At 39.0% G+C, this 16,105-nt stretch overlaps 1 protein-coding gene across 1 annotated transcript; it reads left to right on the forward strand.

Annotated features, from left to right (window-relative positions):
- Window positions 1-9,855: 9,855 nt before the first annotated feature.
- Window positions 9,856-13,443, forward strand: krt98 (keratin 98). The gene is made up of 8 exons (XM_079219566.1): window positions 9,856-10,239; window positions 10,878-10,960; window positions 11,120-11,276; window positions 11,897-12,058; window positions 12,202-12,327; window positions 12,821-13,041; window positions 13,175-13,185; window positions 13,304-13,443. The coding sequence occupies exons 1-8, from the start codon at window positions 9,895-9,897 to the stop codon at window positions 13,399-13,401; spliced, it is 1,203 nt and encodes a 400-aa protein (XP_079075692.1). The 5' UTR covers window positions 9,856-9,894; the 3' UTR covers window positions 13,402-13,443.
- Window positions 13,444-16,105: the final 2,662 nt, after the last annotated feature.

Here is a 16,105-nt window from a genome sequence, read left to right on the forward strand (position 1 = left end):
TTTGCAGATAATATCTTTCATCACAATGACCCATGATGATAAGGCTGCGTTACAGTCAGGCTGATCCAAAGGAAACATTTAATCTCACAGTCACGTATTTTAAGTAAGTATACAACCAGACTGGTTTAATGAATTACTGGTTGCAATATGATCATTTGCAGTAATTAACCATTTATAGCAACATGCTGTTACTGTGTGAACAATTAGATTTTTTTAAACAGTTACTCTTTAAGAGGCAAAAGAGAATTGCAAGAGGTGGAATACATTGATACTTCGTTAAATGCAAATTTGATCTGAATGGCATTGAGGTCGACCAGATACAATGAGCCTGTAATTACTGAAATTGTTACTTATTGACAGCTGCATGAAGATTGTGTAGCCTTGAACCACAAACCAGGGTTGTTTTCCATATTTTCAGACAAACCCATTTAAGGGAATTCGTCAGAGTTCATTGTTCACCATATCACACGTAACATCCCCCCTCAGTCCTGTATCCTTTGTGTGTGTGTGTGTGTGTGTGTGTGTGTGTGTGTGTGTGTGTGTGTGTCTCATGGGATGCTGTGTGGTTTCTATGTTCGTGTGTGGGTAAATGTTTGGCTTGCTGGGTGTGCATGCATGTGTGTGTGTGTGTGTGTGTGTGTGTGTGTGTGTGTGTGTGTGTGTGTGTGTGTGTGTGTGTGTGTGTGTGTGTGTGTGTGTGCGTGTGTGCGTGTGTGTTTTTGTGTGTGCGTATGTGTGTCCTCCTCGACTCAGAGTTGGGTTCTGGCCAATTTCCTTGCTCTTGTAGCTGGGGGGAGGTGACGGAGGAACATGGGGTGACCTCTCAAAGGTAGAAGTAAATCATGCTTCTTATGTACTGTGTGTATACTCTACTGCATTTTCATAGTTCTAGGAGCTTCGTTCTAAGAATCTAGAAACTAGAAACAATCGTTGTTCTTAGAAAGCTGTTGAAAGTAGGTTCTCTTCCAGCACGAGAGGATCCATGAGTATAAAGTGTGATTGTTCTAACGAATGAGCCAATGCAGCATTAGCATCCGCCATTTTCAACAACCTGTTTGTTGTTTAAGCCCCTGCTTAGCAAGCTAACCCAGTAGAATAAAGGCTAAATCAGTAGCATGAAGCACTGGGCCAAAGAGGATCACAGATTTACATTTAAATTGTAAAAAGTACTTTTGAGAGGTGTGCAAGCTGCGCTGAATGGTTTACGTCACTTTAGCATTATTGGTGGTGAGAATGCAAACATAAAAAACGCTGTGAAGGTCTGTAGCCTACGGGTCTCAGATGGGTAGTTCCTCTCAGTCCCTGTTTGGTCCCAAAACGCCTATAATCTACTTTAAGAAATGGAGATAGATCACAGATACTTAGATAGACAGATATAGCATCTGACCCATATTAGATGTGTGAGCATGACTGTCAGTTTGACAATGTTGTTTTTACACATCTTGCAGATGGTTGCTTAGCAGAAAGACTGACTACACAACTAACCTGGTCAGAACACCTCTAAAGTACAGTCTGTTTTATGCACACAAAAAACCTAGGTATACAAATTATAATAAAGTAAAATAGTTGTAGAGGTCCCTTCAGTTCAGGTCGTCACTGTGAAGTTGCCAGGCAACCAGCAGAGAACTGAATGTAACTGTGCCTGGCCTAGACCATTTCCACTCTTTGTGCTAAGTTTAGCTAAGCTAACCGGTTACTGGCTTTAGTTTCATGTTTAGTGTCACTCATGGGAGTGATATCAATGTTCTCATCTCCCAGCATGTTGGCGTATGGGCATAGTGTCAAACTGTAAGTGGCCCACACAAATCAAAGTTAATTCCTGTCTGTATTATTCTAGACTCTTTTAGACTTCTATACATAGTTTGCGCCGTCGTCTTTTTTAAGGGAAACAATTTATAAGCCTCTTGTGGTTTGGGGAATGTAACTATAATATAGTCCAAAGACCAGTACGTTCAATATGTGGGTCCCAGGTTTCTCTTGCCTTATAGGAGTTAAAACAAGTCACATCAAGTTTATTTGTGTAGTGTAGACCTTAATCACTGTTGTGTATAATCTCAGTGGGCCTGTCAGCACCCACATTTATGAAACAGAGAGAAAAATGACTCATCCAAACTAAGATCCCTCACTGAGAACAAGAAAAGAAACCATATGGGTATCTTTACTGGCACATGGTTGACTGAAATCCCCTCTACAACCTTACAAGAAACTCTACCACTTTGTATATTTCATCTTTCTTATTTTTAGTATTAATGCCACCATTTATATTATGTTATATTGTAATTATGGTGAATGAGTAAGACACATAATAACTGTGTTTACAGCTTCTCATGTGATCTTCAAACACAGATTAAGCTACTTATTAGGGTCTCAGCAGGTTAGAGAACAAAGTCTGTGATACTGAATATTTACTCAAAGCAAAGGGCCTGCACGACTTCCAGTAACAGTGAAGCTTAAAATAAACACACATGAGGTAACCACTGATTTAGAAAGTTAAATCCTATAACTCTTTGAGAGCTGTTCATCTAACTTTATAGAAATCTTAGATTGTCAACACTTGTCGACTATACTTGTTTTTTTAATGCATTATGAGTAATAAACTGTATGACTCCACTTACTACTCTTAAAATCCTACTGCTTACTGCTTAAAACTGAAGATAAGATTCCTCAGTAAAAACAAATTTGAACTTTAGCCAGGGAGATGGGGCAATCTATGTCCAGACACCTTTTGCAATGATTTTGCCTTTCATGGTGCAGCTTGTTAATTCTTGTGTGATGTGTGTCATGATGTAATGTATTAATTACAGTGTACTCGACTGTATTCACAAGGTGTCGAAGAAAATGTCGAAGATAAATTCATGTGGTTAAATATTATAAATCTGGACCAAATCACCAGTTATTGTAGCACTGAAGTTTGGTGAAGTATAGACTCAGACTGAACTGTAACAGGGAGGTTACCTTCAGCAAAAATGACTTCATCCATGATGTTTTGTCCTAAATTTCCTTCTTTAGCCGTAAAGAATAGAGGGACGGTTTCTATTGAATACAAAAAGTCTACTGTTTTTAACTGAAGCATATCACCTTGTCTTAAAACAATACTAAAATGATCCCCTGTTTGTTTGCAGCATAGCAACGACGAGGATGGCAGAGTGTATGTGTCACTTCTCATGCTTGAATCTCGTCTTTTGTCTTGAAGTCCAGATGGTTTGGATTCCTGCACCTAAGCGTGGATGAGTATAGTGTCCTCGCATCGGTTTCATCGTGCAGTGGGAATAAGAGTTGGCTGGCGTTCCCATGTCTTTCACAAACGGGCCACTTTCTTTTTGAAAACTTTACACATAACATGTCAATTTGACAAACCAGTGCACCTTTGTTCCAGCATCTTGAGGTTTGGAGCTCCTACTCCCAACAAAAATATGCAACTGTTGATTCCACGTGTTGAATTGTCACGTAAAAGACACATTCTTATCAATGTAGATAGAATATCATTTTAGTTATGCCTACGCAACGTTTTTTTTTAATCTTATGTGATTATTACAACACAGTATGGACAAACTGCTCTGCTCATTGCTTCTCCTGCACTAAATCTGAGAGGTGCTCCACCTCTAAAAATAACTGCAATGTGTGTGTTTAAATAAAAAGGTGAAATATGTCCAATATTTTTGGTTTATGGCCCAAACTGATGGAATCCAGATCAGCCTCAGCTGTACCATGTATTAAGTACAAACGCGTTAAACTAATGAATACAGTCAACATTATACCTGCATCATATCAGCATGTTTGCATCATTGTGGTGAGCATGTTAGCATGTGACGGTAGCATTTAGCTGAAAAGCACCACTGTAGATATAGGGACCAAATGTAATGGTAAAATTAAAAAATATATATAAAAGTAAAGAAATAAATCAATATATTATAATTCTACATTATAACAACCGTGCAGCCCTTTGCACCACATTATGGGAAAATTGGTACAGCAGGTCACCAGGACTGACCTCTGTGACCTTGTGTCTGGGGCAATATAGGGTTTGCCTCTCTCTGTGTTCTGTAAATCAGTTCCAAGTTATATGACCTTAAGTAAGAAGCCATTTCCCCGTGTTTAAAAAGTGACTCAGTCCTTTCTTGCCTGATCTAAAAATCTATTCGGAACCATTTTAAATGTTCCACTTACAGAGAAACAGACATAATGGTGATATATATATTTGTATAACATATACACATATATATATACATATATACATATATATATACACACATACACATATAATATATATACATACATACACATATAATATATATATACATACACATATAATATATATACATACACATATATATATATATATACATACACATATATATATATATATATATATATACATACATACATACATACATACATACACATATGTTATACATAGATATAATGGAGCACAAACGGCAGAAAGAACAGCTCTGTGTTGAGTTAGTAACTATGACTCACAGATGTGAGCCTGTAATGGAACAACGCGGCCCTTGGAGCCTCCTCTTGAGGTACCACACCTCTCCACAGGCATTACCAAATCCTGCTCACTCATTCAGCATGTACTGTGCAATCACATCCCACCATGCAACATTTCTAACACCCGCAGTAAAATGTGATGAGGTTGGATAACATGTGTGTGTGTGTGTGTGTGTGTGTGTGTGTGTGTGTGTGTGTGTGTGTGTGTGTGTGTGTGTGTGTGAGAGACATGTAAAGAGTTTGGTGTGTTCTCCCTATCTATGTGGGACCAGTTACTGCAGACGAAGTTGAACATTCACCTGCACATTGAATTATCAGCTGTTCATATCTTTCATTCAACTTGGGCAAACAGAAGTGTTGACAGACCTATCCTGGCTCATTCCAATAGTACATTAACTTACTGTATTAAAAAGATTGTTCTGTCTACTTTATGCGGAAAACTGGTGCTTTTGATGTCATTGATTGAATCAAATACTGATGCAGTGATACAACGTGTACAAATAAATTACAAGATATAACAATAAAACTTACAAAAAGGTCATCAGTCAGACTAGAGAAAAAGACGGCGTATTAAGTTTTTCAGTTCACAGTCTAGAAACAGATCATTACAGAGCCGCACCCTTCCTGAAAATCACAGCTAAATGGCACCATCTAGTGAAAGTCCCTGCAAAAAAAGACCTTTACCTTGGCGATGGAGCTTATCTTCTGTGCAGGAATTGCCATGCCACGCCCAATGGAGTTGTGAAAATTGTGAAAAGTGAGAACAGACCAACCTTTTTCCCCGGAAGGAGAATTTGTTATTATCAGATCTTCACAGTTTATCGAAAAGTAAGTCGAGGGTAAACACAAATATGAAAGTCAAACCACAACACTGTTGTTTCATGACTACTATAAGATGTGTATCTCTGTGTTACACACAGGCCAACACAAAACATTTGACTTTTCAGTGCACACAGTCACACATGTATACACACGACAGCAAAACAGCTGCAGAAAGTATCTGTGTGAGAGACTGAAGGAATCTGGACTGCTGGACTGAGTGGAACAAGAAAGCCAATACGTTCTTAGTAACACATGATTTTGTGTACACTTTGATCTCTCTGCCCAAAGTGGGAATGGAAAGCTAATGGGAGGTGGTGAGTTACTGCTTCAGGATTGGTTCCAGTGTTCATTATCTTTATATTGTTTTCTTTAGCTCACCTGTATCTCTAAATACTGGATGGTCCTTAACCAGTGGAGGATAAAACAAACCCAGTGTTATGATGTTGGTTTGTTTGGTGTCCTGTTTTATTGTAAAGTCCTTGTCTTGTGTGTCCTCTGTGATCCTGCACCTCCTGCCCCCGTGATTGTCCGTGATTGTCTGTCTGCCCTGTTCCCTGATTGTGTATTCCCTTCACCTGTGCTACCCTCATTGTTTTCCACCTGTACCTTGTTACCTTCCTCTTGTATTTAAACCCTGTTTGTCTCCTGTCCCCTTGTCGGATTGTACTGTCTAACTAAACACCAATTAATTAGTCAGAAACTATGTATCATGGGCTATGACTTTATTTCCTTGGACTGATCTGCAGCAATGTCTCTTTCCTGGGATTAATCTGTGACTATTTTCAATCAGAACTGATATACATCAAATTATTTTCACTATATAGTGAATCTCATTCTACACTGCACAAGTGCATCACTGGACATTAAGTAAACAAAGGCATCACACAGATCGCTCCTCGTATAGTACTTAGTCACTGTGTATATATATACACAGTGAATTCTTGCAAACAATTAGAATACTTATGTGATTATTTATTGTTCACATCCTGTTCATTTTGCTCAATTAGTAAACAATGTTTTCAAATTGACATTAAAGTAAAAGTTTTGCTCGTCAGTGGTAAAACTACCAATTGTATCAACTATGCAATGTTAAAAAGAAACATGAAAATCAGAGTGAATACTGTTACTTTGTCACTTTGGGTTTCTGTCCTGAACATTTATAGCAGTTGATATCTCAACTGACTCATTCAGTTTCTGGAATTTAATGTGATTCAATTGGCCAAACTATGAGGTCACTTTCATGAAGTCTACAAAAAATGTTAGCACATAAAAAAAAGGGTTTACACAAGTTTGAGTACATAAAGGAGTGTTGCTGCACCTGTAATGCCTCTAACCAAGGCAAACGCACCATCAACTTTTATTATCTTAAAGAAACAACTTGTAAGACCTTCAGGGTGTCAGTGTGGCACAGAAAAGGCAGGCAGAGCAACATTCTTGTGTCTCCAGTGTTTTAAAGAACAAAAGATCTTTTCTTCAATGATCGGAGGAAAAATGGTTGAAGGGATTAAGATGACACTGAGAAAGTTGTTTTACACGCCAAGCATGTCCACTGCAACACTGAAAGGCTTTTAATCCTGCAAGGGTTTAGAGACAGAAAGTGTATGCTCTAAAATGTATTACAAGTCAAAAGAATCAACATGAAGAATAGATCTGATTGAAAAAAACAAAACACATTTCTTCGATGATTTATACAATAGTTGTTAATATAAAATCAGATTTAGCCTTGGGTGGTCAAAACTCCTAAAAGACTGAAAGAATTTGTGTTGACACGAGTCAATGCTTAGTACTACAAGATAATTGGGATTTCCCAGGAGACAGTTTGACATGTCGCAACAGGAAAAGCAGAGGAGTAACTAGCATTAATCTATGTCATCATGCCTGCTGTCTAGCAGTCACCTAAATGGCACAGAGCCAGTGTCAATAAATTACACCTGCGATGACAAGTCAAAATGTCTGCTGTAAAAAATGTCTACTAGACGGGGTGTTATCATCATGTTATGAGCATTAGATGGTCAAATTTGACCAAACTTTTTGATTTTGCTGTATAAATAATAGTAATTCGATATCTGGTCTTGCTATACCTGATTTGCCTTTTTGTGATCACAACCCTTGCAAGATACAACTTAAATTTGAGAGAAATCAACAACTTCAAGTCAAAGACTTAAAACAGGCATCATCCCACATTAATCATTTTACTACCTGTAATGTAACTGGAGTAAAATGTGCCTCTAATACTATTTTCAACAATGTACAATATTTTAAGAAACACACTGGCTGTCATAAGATGCAATCAAACCATCAGTCATCCCCTTTCAAGCCTCACCCTGCTTATCAGTGGCAGTGCTGACTGAAGAGGTGTGCAAAAACCACAAAGGGAGGCAGTCAGGCAGCATGGCTCTGTTCACGAGACATGGTGATCATTTTCAACTGGCATGGGTATGTGCTTATGTTATGTGCAGGCTACTGTGATCATTTTAAACCAATAAATCTAAATGGTACATTTTTTTAAGTTGGTCGTCATTAATACATATTGTTTCCAACATTTCCAAAATGTTACAATGGATGTAATGAAGGCCAGTGATGGTGGGGAGTACAGTTTCACCAGTGAAACAAGTTTAGTGTATCCGTAACTTGTCAGGCTTGTCCTACAATACAATCTAAAGGAAACTACCATGTCTGTTGTATTTATTCAATCTCAGTGTTCCACCCTCTATGTTGCAATCGTAGAATCAGATAATCAGATAATTGCAGTGGTGGAAGGACTCAGATCTTTTTATTAATGAAAAGTATTAATACTCCAGTGGAAGTTACAAGCAAAAGTCCTGCAATCAAAATGTTCCCTCAGTAAAAGTACAAAAAAGTATCAGCATCAAACTATACTTAAGTACGAGCAGAATGTTTCTTTTTCAGAAATACAAATATCACAGGATTAAAATTATGAATGCATCATTGTGTACACCGCTATAATGTTGCAGTGGGGAGCTAATTTAAACAAATGTACACTGTGTAATCTTAATTATCAAAGTAATTTGAATTATCAAATAAACATTTTGGGAGTAAAAAGTAGAATATTTACCTCTGAAATGTAATGAATTACAAGTATGAGGTAACAGAAATAGAAATACTCGAGTAAACTACTACATTTTTAAATATCTTACTTCAGTAAATGTACAAAGTTACTTTTAACCCCTAGATCATTTCTTATTTGTTATCTCTGCCAGGGGATTATGAAATTGGACGTGTGTGTTCGAGTGACTGTGTGTGTGTGTCTGTCCACGGCTCAACTCGCACACTGCTGCACTTTCTGCATAATATTTTTGGTGCTCATTTCTGGCTGCATGCTCATGGACCTCTCGTGGTTGAAGTGACACACACTTTCTAAAAGCACCATTTATTGCCCGTTTTATACTGGCATTGATTGGTCGCTGACTCCTCTCTCACTTCTCTTTACCGCTGCTCTGCGGCAAGTAACACAGTTATTTCATGTCTTTGGATTGGGCATCAACCTCACATCTATACGCGTATAGTCTGAAATACTAAATGCAAGTAAAAAGCAAATTATAAATACACATAATTAAACGGTAAGTTTACAGGTTTTCCTGTATATGTGTTGTAGACATTGTCATACAAAATTATATTTCTTAAATACTATGTTGCCATTTTCAGTTTGATTTACTCTATACATATATGATGGATACAGAAACACTATTAATATAATGCCGTGCAGTATTATTTACTCAAAAGCTTTATAGTTAGAAATATATAATTCAATGCTCAGAAAAAAGTGGCAGACACAGAGGACAATTTGAATTATGTTCACAATTAAATATTCTACTCTTCATTCATAACAAGATTTTTGCAAATTTTTTGTTCAAGATGTAACATCTCAGCACTGTATGAATTATATGCTTTTGAAACCTATGGATACATTACTGTGTGTCCTGCTTACTTTCCTTTATCTTTTCTCTTATATGTAAGTTGCTTCTCGTAAGTTTTGAACAATTAAGAGAGGACAAAAATAACGTTGGCTACCTTAGAACTGCCTTGCCCTTAACCTTTGGCCCCAAGTTTCACTGAGATGAAATTGTCACTTGTATGTGCCATTTCTGTCACTGCTATGAGTGAATATTTTACAAGATAGTTAACCTTAGCTTTGTTTTCTGTAAGAATACATTACTTTAAAGTGTGTCTGTGCAGCTAGACCTGCTTTCTGGCAACCAGACAAGGAAGGCTACAATTATAAACTGCCAAAGGTGCAAGATTTGAAAAAAGGAACAAAGTACTCAGGGAATGTCCTTTCATTGAGAAACGATGAAATGTGGAACCACAGGTTCGACCTGAAAATAGCAGAAGAACCCCTACCCACGTCACACCCGTGCTGATGAGGAGATTGCAAAGAGGAGTGGGGGGGTTGCCCGTCAGCCACATTCTTCCCTTTCATCTTCCTCTCTTAGCCCTTCCCACTTTGCTGCGTGAGGCAGCTATTTAACCAAGGAGACCAAGGTGATACTTTCAACTGCAGATCAATTCCAGTGATCCTACCTGATCCAGATCCAGATCCAGCTCTCTCTCAGCATGTCTTTCAGCAACAGATCCTACGGCCAGAGGACCATGAGTGTCTACGGAGGAGCAGGTGGCCAGGGCACCCGCATCTCCTCATCCTCATCCCAGCAGAGCTACGGATCATCCTCCAGAGGCTTCAACCTGTCCGATGGCTTGGACCTCCACGTCGGGGCCAACGAGAAGGCCACCATGCAGAACCTGAACGACCGTCTGGCCTCTTACCTGGACAAGGTGCGCACCCTGGAAAAGGAGAACGACCGACTGGACAAGCAGATCAAAGATTGGTACCTGAACAAAACGGTCATCTGTCACGACTATACCAGCTACTTCGCCATCATCGAAGACCTGAAAGACAAAGTAAGAAGGAGTAAACAGATATGTGTGTGTTTTCTGTTAACTTCCCCTTCTCACCTTTCTGAGTGGATTGGTATGTACTGTATGTGGGTTTAAGACAGCTGACATTTGAGTTAGAGAGCCAGGAAACCCCTTGTTAGCAGTGTAGAAGTGGGCCATCTTCTCACGAAGCTGATTGCACTATTATACAAACACCAATTACCAGTGCACTGTTCATTTTCATACTTAAAGGGATACAGTGTAGGTTCATTGCAGAGTCCAACTTATATATCAAATGATATTATGAGCCAAAATTGTACAGTACATCAATTTTACACAGGCAGTATACACATTTCTCCTTTGTTTTAACTTAAAAATAGTTGTATATCTAATTATATTTAATGTTAATATTTAAGTGTTGCATCATATGCATTGTGACATTCCAATCCTGGAGCAACCTTTATGGGTCCTTTCCAAAAAATAATGACAACCAATGAATAATTAAGTATATTAGGTATCTTATTATTATTATCTATTATCTTTTAAATTCCCAAATATCTCATATTGGTGTGGATCGCACTGTACTGTTGTAAAACTGTACGATACATGAGCTCAGTTGTACCTTTTCTGACTTGTTTCCCTGTTTTTGTTTTCCTCCTTAGATTCGTATTGCCTCTAGACTTAATGCCAGGACAATCCTGGACATCGACAATGCAAAACTGGCGTCTGATGATTTTAAAATGAAGTGAGTGTATTCCCCTGCCCTCCTCTGCAATGCCACATAAGTGAAACTTCACATGCACATCAAAGTGTGAACTGTCTCATTGATAACTTCTAATCTTAACTACCCTCTAAAACCCATCTGACCTGTTACTCGTCCTTCTGTGTGCCCCACCCCTCTCAGGTATGAAAACGAGCTGGCCATGAGGATGGCTGTAGAGGCGGACATCTCTGGACTGAAGAGGGTGCTGGATGAGATGAACCTGGCCAGAATGGACCTGGAGAGTCAGTATGAGAGCCTGAAGGACGATCTCCTCATGCTCAAGAGGAGTCACGAAGAGGTGAGAGTGTATAGACGATGTAGTAGTGTTTGGATTTAACCAATCCAAGGTTTGTCGATGGCAGTTTCACAAGCAGCAAAACTGATGAGTTTGCATCTGTCAACACCCCTGATACATTCCTGCACACAGGCCAACACCCACTCTTTATATGTACATAACCTGTGCGACCGGTGATTGATTAAACTCATCATCATCCATCTTTTCAGCAGCTTAGAGCTAAACACAGCAGCTATTCATTCTTTGAGACAAAAGACAAAGTTGCGACCATTTATCATGCATATCTATTGTGGTCTAAGCAAAGCTCTGCACATGTGACCTCTGTCTCACCTCTGATAACAGAAAGGAAATTCCATGTTAGGTTATTGTTTTTACAAACAGGTCTGCCGCCTTCTCCCTTTTCCCAGCGCTGCCCCTCTTCCGTCTGCACACTTCCTTGTATTCTTCTCTCCCTCCATTAGCTCATTGCTACTGTTTGTCTTTCACACAGAGATCAAAGAACCAAAAGCTCACATGCAATACAGCTCACAAAGAATCCATTGGATGCTCTGGTTGCCATAATGAAAAAACAAATTCATATTGTTTTGTTATTACGCCAGCTGACTGTACTTTGACCCCTACAGGAGCTGCTTCTGCTGAGGAGCCAGATGGGCGGACAGATCAATGTGGCCGTGGATGCTACTCCCTCTCCAGACCTGAACCAGACTATGGAAGAGATCAGGAGTTACTATGAGAGTGTGATCAGCAAGAATCGCAAGGAGCTCGAGGCGTGGTACCAGACCAAGGTGAAAAGTTACAACTGCTCAGAATACAGCCACTGCTGTGGCTTTTAAAGAGTTAAATGTAGGTTATTTATCTTAATAATGTGGCATTAATCTACTACAATTGTTGGGTAAAACAAAGAATGTTGTTTCTTTGATCTGCCTAGATTGCAACAGTGGAGCAGGAAGTGATCACACACACAGGGAATCTGGTGACGTTCCAATCAGAGATCAAGGACCTGAAGAGCACCCACCAGAAGCTTCAGATTGAACTGCAGTCCCATTTAAGCATGGTATGTCGACATGTAATAACAATTAAGATGATTATCTATGGGAAACTACACAATATGATGCCACTTCAAATAGTAACACTATCGATAACACTCTAGCAGCTCTATAGCTCAGTTTAGCAGTTAGCATTAAGAAAGACGAGAGTCTGTAACGTGTCGCTTTTATATGGCACTAAACAAACTTTGAAATTGTGAGTTAAATGCTGCTATGCAGATGTTGTAACTTTTGGACTGAGACAAGCTAGCAGTTTCACCAATTCCAGTCTTAATACTAAGTATACGCTAACCAGTAGCTAGGTGAAGCTCCATATTTACTGCAACAATCTTCTCATCTTGTTCTCGGCAATAAAGCTAATAAGTCTAATTACGAAGTGCACAGAACCACAAGATGCTCGTTGCACACTCGTTGCACAGATTTTAACCAGCATCAACTAACATCTCTGGATTTCAATCACTGACTGCCTGCTCACCAAACAACTTCCTACGGCCACAACAGAAAGCGTCCCTGGAAGGCACCCTGGCAGAGACCCAGATGCGTTATGCTGCACAGCTGACACAACTCCAGAACATGGTCACAAGCCTGGAGACTCAGCTGTCCCAGCTCCACGCCAACATCGCCAGCAACAAGCAGGAGTACGACATGCTGTTGGACCTCAAGACTCGGCTGGAGATGGAGATCGCAGAGTACAGGAGGTTGTTGGATGGGGAGGATGAAAGGTGAGGCCTGATGAAGAGAGCAAAACACTGACTGAACTGGGGGGATATACAACTCCAATTTGATTTCATGACAATGTACATTAGACACGTTCTAGACTAATGCTTTCTTCTTTCTTTTTCTCTCCATTACCAGTTCAAGACAAGGTAAGACATTTTTCCCACAGCATGTCATTTCTATTGTATCATTAAAATGCTACTTAGGTTTTAACTGGATTGAAGAAATGTGGTGTGATTTGATCGTTGTATCTTTTCTTTTCCTCAGTTGTCACAAAAACCATCACAGTGGTGGAAACAGTTGTGGATGGAAAGGTGGTCGGGACCAGTAAGACCATTGATGTGGATGTGGATGAGATCGAGTGATAAACTGGAAGAATGATAAAATATATCAATAAAGATCATGCAGTTGATTTTAAGGTTCTTGTGTGTTTTTTATATTTTGTAATGAACTGGTATTCCACATTTCTATTATTCTCCCTCACAGATGAATAATTAATGTTTTTCTACAGTACAAATCAGACAAGGTTAGGGTACAGTTTGTAAAAGCTTGAGTAAGATCAAGCTATTACCAACTGTATCTGATCAAAGCTGTGTTAAATAAATGTTTTGGCTGATTATTTTTAACGTTCTAATCTACATCATCTCTCTACATGCTGTATTTATAGCAAACAAGCTCTAATAAACCCAATGTTTGCTCCCCAACCAGCACCAAAGGGCAGCAAAATTACAAAAGAATCTAACAGCAATGAAGTATCAGTGAAAAACTAAAAGGTAAATTGGGAGTGGCTATAAGCTCTGCTTCTGGTGGATGCAAAGGCGTTGCGTGCCAGCACATCATGCTAACTACTGTATTAGGACTATGTGTCTGCAAATTTTAGAGTTCCTCGGCCTCATGAAAGTACCATATTGAGAGAGCTTAAAAAGGTGTGGCAAGTCAGCCTTCCTGCCTATTTGTCTCAGTGGTCAACCGTAGTAGTGTGACTAAAAATCACATGTGGATAAACATATTTTTTCCCCCAAAGCCCACCATTAAAAAAAGGTAAGTGGAACCTCTCATACTATAATTCAAAAGTGTGCATGAAGACAATGGTAGAATCTCTAAATGGTGCAATTGTTTAATATCCTGGAATTGTCTTTAGTGCAGTGAAACTAAAAATAAAACACAAGAGCTGATCAAACAACACATTTGTAAACATATCCTCACATATACACAGTGCTATATCTGAATTTAAGTCAAAATAAGTCAATTGTTCATGTTTATGACACTATTCCACAATAAATATTAGCATAAACCATAAGTATGACTCGAAGGGACTCAAGAGTGACTTGCACCCTGATTTTTTTTTTTTTAATATGACCTTTCTTATCGATAGCGTGAACACGGGATTGCCATACAGTTTTGGAATCCTTAGAGCCTACTGAATCCACCAATAAATCTGGGAATCTTGGAAACCAACCTTCGCCAAGATTGGCACAGCATTGCCATTTATGTCCAGCAATTTCTTTTTGAAAAAATTACTTATTTATGGCTGAAATAGGATTAATCTAGGCCTCCTTGGTCTCTATAGCTTCCTCTGAGCCTGCAGCACATGGCTAGAGTGAAGCGAGGACCAGTCAGGGACCAGGGAGGGAATGGGAATTGTTTGTGTTGGCTGAGTTAGACGCGATCGCTCGAAAATCCTGAACTAAAATATTTATTATAAATACTTAACTTCACTCAATCAAAGCCAAACTTCGTACATATACTCCTAACATAGAGAGCTATGTAATATATATATATATATATATATATATATATATATATATATATATATATGAGAGACTACACAAAAACATATAAATGCTAAGACATTGCTAGAGTATAAGTAAAAGTTAAACAACACAAATATTCCACAGCATGTGCCAAGTTACATGAAAATATATATATTTTTTAATAAAAATAATTTCCGATTTATTTATTGGTGATGTAATCATTACTACATCTTGCCTGAAACGTCCAGATATTTGTTCAGTTTTATGGTCATACTGTACCGTGCATAATCGTTTCTAATTAGAATAGGTATCCAGTATTAGTTAACCCTTTTAGATCTGTAATGATGACCGTCCGCCTGGTCCTTTTTGTCTTATTTATCAATAAATATGTAAAAAAAAATGTCCTTTTGGCAAAATTATTTTTCTCCTTTTTTCAGGAGAAATGAAACTTTCAAAATTTGGCAAGTATTTGTTATTATTATATGTTATAAAGGCTTAAAACACTGTAAAAACTATAAAGTAAAGAAACATATTTGAATTTTCATCATATTTCGCTTTTGAGATTACAGAAATTAAATTTAACCTATTTTACATCTTCTCAAACTGTTTTGTTTGCATAGAGCATTCAGTGTCCATGTTATAGGCTTTTATATGTGTCCATGTCCAGGCGTTTTAAAGATTTGTTTATCTCTCTAAAGCAGTTCCTGTCCAGCTGAAGACAGAACCCATTATTGCCCTCCTCACACACCCAGGCAGGCTTTTACATGGAGCTAGTACACTGTTTCCTCCCCAAAATGGCCTTCTGTCTGTCCTTTTCGCTGTGTCCTTCTTTGTTTTTGTGAGGACAGGAAAGTGGCCTTTAGTGGGGGGTTTAGGTGGGCCAGCAAGTGGCCAAACTCTCATAAACTATACAAATCCTATTATTTACAACCCCAACATATTTTCACTAACAAAGACCACGGCAATAGCGATACGAGTTTACAGGTTCTTTATTGTACGATGGAAAGAGAGGGTCGGGTCGCCGGACCGGGGTCGAGGGATGAAGAGGTGGTTGTAGGTGCGGGAACGAGACGGGTAGAGGGGGTCGTGAAGAGAGGGTCGAAAGGGTGCGATGAGAGGCTGCTGCCGTCTGGTGGCTAGAGGGAACGACGGGGGTGGAGACTCGTGAGTGGGGGTTATCTCTTCTGAAGCTCTGGCTGTGCAGAGTCCCCCGTTGGTCCTCTAGTCCTGTGGGAAAGAGAGAGAGGGGGGAGAGAGAGATAGAGGGTGAGAGAGAGAGAGAAAGAGAGAATAAGAGAAGAACAGGGTTTTGTGG

This window comes from Taurulus bubalis, assembly GCF_910589615.1.
Source record: "Taurulus bubalis genome assembly, chromosome: 6".
Classification (NCBI taxonomy): Eukaryota; Metazoa; Chordata; class Actinopteri; order Perciformes; family Cottidae; genus Taurulus; species Taurulus bubalis.